Consider the following 5,433-nt stretch of genomic DNA (forward strand, 5'->3'; position numbering starts at 1 on the left):
GTGTGTGTGTGTGTGTGTGTGTGTGTGTGTGTGTGTGTGTGTGTGTGTGTGTGTGTGTGTGTGTGTGTGTGTGTGTGTGTGTGCGCTTAGTAGGAGAGTCCCTGCTGTAGGTCTTGAACTGCAGTTAATGTAACACTGATAGGAACCCGCTGTGCTACTTTGCAGCCCACACACTTGTAAAGTTTCTCAATGATTGTTTATGGAGTTGAGATAAAATTATATCTGGTCTTTTTTTTTCCTCATTTGTCATGTCTACAGATAAACCGTGAAGCCGTTGTGTGAAAACGTTAGCATGATCATAGTTCCGATCATATATTGTTTAAATGTTTAAACACGCACACTTAACAGCCTGCACTTACGAGCACAGGTAGGTACATACTGTGATATATTTGTCATGTCATGATTTGAAATCTAAATCATTTAGACCTGACCAGTAGCTTCTAAAAAAATAAAAAAAACCCCAAACAACAACAAAGAAACTGCCCTCTCCCCATTACTTACTAATTGGTGGTTTTTGATCTATACTTGAATGTGGTTTGGGTCACCGCCTCAGCTTCATTGTTTTATGTGGTCAGAGGGGCTGCAGGTACAATGTTTTTATTTTTTGTATGTTAGACTGTTAGGGTTAGTACTGAAGTGTTTCATGTTTCCTACATGAAATGGAATTAGAAAACAAGGAGAGCTTGGAGCTGAGTCTGCAGTTTTGTGCCAGATACTGTTATTTCGATTATTTCCATATCATTGCATATAAGTTTTGCACACCATATTCACACCAGAATATTACCGTGTCATGTGTTGGGAACCTGCAGCTTTGTGTTTTGCTAACTATTACATATCTGTCTGTATCTACAGTTGATATTCGAGAAATCAAGGAGATCCGTTCTGGACAGAAGTCTCGGGACTTTGATCGCTATGTGGAGGACTCGGCAGCACGGCTCGATCAGGCCCACTGCTTTGTTATTCTGTACGGCACAGAGTTTCGCCTTAAATCACTCAGCCTGGCAGGTATGCTCAGAGAAGGACTGCTTACACATTGACAAGAAGTAGCCTGTTACCATTGTACCTCAATAAGATCATTAGTACCATGGATAAATCAAATCTTCACATTTTGTTTGTTGCTAGGCTTCTTGTATTTTTAGCCTGTGACAGAATTGAGTTATTTAGATCAGCTGCTTTTGCTACAGCAACATCTGATGAAGAGATGACCATGTGGGTGCAAGGGTTAACCTCGCTTGTGACTGACACATTGAAGTCTCCAACACCTCTTCAGATCGAGCGGTAAATCTGAACTCAAAGTTTGTGTAAATAGACGGCATTATCTGTTTTCTGTATGCAATAAATCGCTTAAGTCTTTCTTTCTTTTCCTTAATTTTAAGGTGGTTACGTAAGCAGTTCTACGCAGTCGATCGCAACAGAGAAGACAGGTAACTAAACTCGGTCAAAGGATATCAGCTGCAGAGTTAATCAGATCGCCCTCACAAGAAATGGATGTTATTAGATGTAACTCAATTGTTTGCTACACCAGTTGTGTGCCCTTTCATCTAAGAGCACATAGACTTGCTGCAACTGGCTGGTAGGTGTCTTTGAGAGAGCTCAGTTGAGGTGTAGTAAGGGAACTAACCCCTCAGCCGCACACCAACAACTCTTCCTGCAGCAGGAAACAGACTGCAGAGAATGGAGAGGAGATGTACAGAGATGTTTGTCTGTTACATCCCTGACAGGCCTTTGTTACTGTGTGTGCGCCATGTATTGTCGTTTCTGGCCAAAATTCCAAGCTGTGTAGCAGAAGTGAAGCCCAAACCACTCAACAGAACATGCAGGGTGTCTGTTTACAAGGTTTCAGCCCATCTGTAAACTCAAAATGGCATTTCTGCCTCACAATAGTATCTACAAGTAGAAGTGTTTGCACATGTTGCACATGCTTATCCGTGTTTGTTTTATTTTTCAACAAAACGTGTTTAGGATATCCTGTAAGGATCTGAAGAGCATGCTGAGCCAGGTCAACTACAGGGTGCCCAACATGAGGTTCCTCCGAGAGAAACTTCCGGTAACCTCTTGCTGCTTACTTTCCTTATCACAAACCTCCTTCCCACTCCATCTCCCCGCCAACTTCCCTTTCACGATGATGTTGTTTGAGGCTAAAGATTTATGATTTGCCGTTAACAGTCATTTCAGTTTTCTTTCTGATTCTCTGCTTCTTTTATAGGACTCGGAGATGAGGAATGGAGATGTGTCCTTCAGCCAGTTTGCGCAGCTTTATCGTAGTCTCATGTTTGATGCCCAGAAAAACGTAAGTGCAGTCTTTTTATGTATCCACAGATAGTCCCTGTGCTTTCATCCCCCTAGCACCCCATCTGATGCTCTGCCAAGGCTCACTTCATCTCCCATCTGTCCGTTCTCAAATGGCTTCAAGATCAATATGCACCAGCTAAAAACCCACCAAACCTCTCTGGTGGAGGCCATTAGGACACACAAACACACACACACAGATAAGAAGGCAGGCAAGCAGGGGTCAGATAAAATGGATAACCTCAGTGCCCTCCCCCACCTCACAGGATGTCTAACACTGAAAGTGCAGCGCTTTGATTAATTACTTTAAATGTTTTTTGTCTCTTTACTATCTTTTAGATGGAAATCCCATTTCTACAAAGGTAGGCATACAAAACGCACACACATAGAGTGATGTTTTCTCTTGCATCACGGTTGTTTGCTGAAATTAACCAGTACTTTTTCTATCAGGTTCATTGATAGACCAGAACAGAGGATTTCCCTGGAGGACTTCAAGAGCTTCCTCTTGGAGTCTCAAAAGGTATTCTCTCGGTTGTTGGACATTTACATACTTTATTGGCGATTTGTTTTGTTTCCATGCTCTAATGCATGTTTGTGTTTGCTGTTGCAGGAGATGTGGGCCACAGATAACAACAAAGTGCAAGAGTTTATGTTCGGCTACCTGAAAGACCCCCTGAGGGAAGTGGAGCAGCCTTATTTCCAGCAAGACGAGGTATGCACACCTCGATGCCCCGCTCTTTCTTTTCCCCCCTTTTCTCACTTGTGTTCTTGTTTTGTTTTTTTTCTGGGTCTTCGCTCACTAACGGAAAAATGTACCATGTTTTCATAGGTTATGTTTTCCGATTTCCCCCCTGTGTTGTTAGTGTGGGAGGGAGATGCTCAGAAATTAACATGACTGGCCATGATCTTGGCCCTGAAGCACCTCCTCCTACACAGATATAAAAGGTTATTGAGTATAGTGCGGCATGACAGTTCTGCAGAAAGCGAAGGATGATTTTTGTGGTCACCGTAAAGTCATGAATAAAAGAGGAAAGTGGGACAAGCGAGCCTGCAGGAGGTGATGCTGTGTCTTCGTGCCAGAGGATGTTAGGTCACTGGTGCCCAGGCCTTGATTATGTGCAAAGAAAAGCCCATGAATAGTTAAAAAAAAATAGATACTTTATTTTAAATATTATCACTACATGGAAATTATTATAGTTGAAGTTTAATGGGGGATCTGATATGTACAAATCCTACTCTAATGTGATGTTTTTGTTTGCTGATTATGGAATCCAATGTCATTATGTGTTTAATACACAAGTTAAATCTAAGAATCTGGATTAAGCAATTATGACAATAATTATGACATTTTGAACCCCACATGTTCCCCAGATGTTCCATCTCAGTTTTTCTTAGTTTTTGTAATTTATTCATGTTGGCAGTTGTGCGTGGTCGGTGATTTAACAGTGTTTTTTTTTTAGAAGCATTCATATTATTTTGACATGAAACATTTATCTTAGTACTTTATCTTGTACTTTTCCTACTTGTTAGCATGTTAGCATGTGTACAAGTTGACTGCCCTGTGGTTTAGAGCAGCGGTCCCCAACCCCCGGGCCTCGGACCGGTACCGGTCCGTGAGTCGTTTGGTACCGGGCAGCGAGAGTAGAGGCTCAGGTGTGAAATGCATGGTTTTCAGGGTTTTTTGTTATCGTTTTTATTGTTAACTCGGTTTTCCTGGGTCTTTTCACGTGTGTTATGAATAAATCTTATTTTTTTCGGCACCGGTACTAGTTTCATTTTGTTGTATTTTTCCGCGACACCTTAAAGGCCGGTCCGTGAAAATATTGTCGGGCATAAACCGGTCCGTGGCGCAAAAAAGGTTGGAGACCGCTGGTTTAGAGCATTTGTGTTGTTTAAGCATGTGGAAATGTGCCAGAAAAATGTATATTTGCAAGGTGTACCTGCTTACAGGATAGATGGGATCGTGGAGTGAAATGTTTAGGTTTTGTATTTGTTTTGTTTTTTTACTTTATATCTTGGAATTTAGAATTATATTGAAACCAAGATAGACCTTTTCACCAGTAACATAAAAATAACAATAATTTTGGTGGAAACACAAACTCAACAGTTCTCACAGTCCAAAGGCTGGATCAGAACTTGGCAGTTCGCCTCTCCTTGGGGGCTCTAGTGCATGCCTGTGCATACAAACAGGTGTTGAGCCACTTCTTAAATGCCTTCAGCAACGGTGCCCTGATTCCTGAGTATTTAGGTCAGATGTTTTTAAGAATCTGATCATTATCATTTCAGTGCCACGTCGGTATATTGCTGTAAGTTAGGGTCTGCAATTCTTCCCACTTTTCACTGCTCCTCATTCTCTCTTGTGTAGTTCCTCACATACCTGTTCTCCAAAGAGAACACCATCTGGGATTCCTCCCTGGACCAAGTGTGTCCTGAGAATATGAACAACCCCCTGTCTCACTACTGGATCTCCTCTTCGCACAACACGTAAGCATGAAGGGCATTTATGCATGTGTCTGGTTTGCCTGCTTTAATTGGGCCCTGGGAATGCTGGAGTTCTTGAAACCTCTGCCCAAAAAGAGGTCTTTTGAACTGGCTTCACACATCAGATAAAAGTGTATTATTTAACAATCTCTTTCCCGAATGAGATCCAGGCGTTTATTTTGCAGGAAAATGTATTTTTCCTGCCATTGAAAAGTGTGTGAAAGTCAGCGCAAGTGACTGTACTAAATGTGAAACAATGCTCATTGGAGCAACGGAATGAAAGTTTCCCATGTTGCTTTGATTAGGCTTGAATTGACTGACTGAATGAGTAAGAAGTATTTATCCGGTCAACAGAGGAGAACGAGCCCTTTTGATATGACTGTATCGATTTATTTATGTAATCACCATAAAAAGTGTGTTCGTGTGTTAAGACAGTCCCTGACATGTTAATCCTGTGTGGCTGTGTGTTTTGTGTACATACTTGACAATGTGTGCTTATTTTTAGCTACCTGACAGGAGACCAGTTTTCCAGTGAATCGTCCTTGGAGGCATACGCACGCTGTCTGAGGATGGGCTGTCGCTGTATTGAATGTAGGAAAACACACACACACACACACACACACACACACACACACACACACACACACACACACACACACACAC

General features: G+C 41.9%; 1 protein-coding gene across 1 annotated transcript in view; it reads left to right on the top strand.

Moving 5' to 3' along the window:
- plcg1 (phospholipase C, gamma 1) overlaps positions 1–5,433 on the top strand; it is a 28,330-nt gene that overhangs the window by 9,256 nt on the left and 13,641 nt on the right. The window contains exons 3-12 of the mRNA XM_005940250.3: positions 853–1,005; positions 1,185–1,278; positions 1,377–1,424; positions 1,963–2,047; positions 2,207–2,290; positions 2,629–2,651; positions 2,740–2,809; positions 2,900–3,001; positions 4,655–4,773; positions 5,276–5,361. Coding sequence (XP_005940312.1) covers positions 853–1,005; positions 1,185–1,278; positions 1,377–1,424; positions 1,963–2,047; positions 2,207–2,290; positions 2,629–2,651; positions 2,740–2,809; positions 2,900–3,001; positions 4,655–4,773; positions 5,276–5,361 — 864 coding nt within the window. The remainder of the gene's footprint in view (positions 1–852; positions 1,006–1,184; positions 1,279–1,376; positions 1,425–1,962; positions 2,048–2,206; positions 2,291–2,628; positions 2,652–2,739; positions 2,810–2,899; positions 3,002–4,654; positions 4,774–5,275; positions 5,362–5,433) is intronic.

Source organism: Haplochromis burtoni, unplaced genomic scaffold (genome assembly GCF_018398535.1).
Source record: "Haplochromis burtoni strain Fernald_Lab_line unplaced genomic scaffold, NCSU_Asbu1 Contig_287, whole genome shotgun sequence".
Lineage (NCBI taxonomy): Eukaryota > Metazoa > Chordata > Actinopteri > Cichliformes > Cichlidae > Haplochromis > Haplochromis burtoni.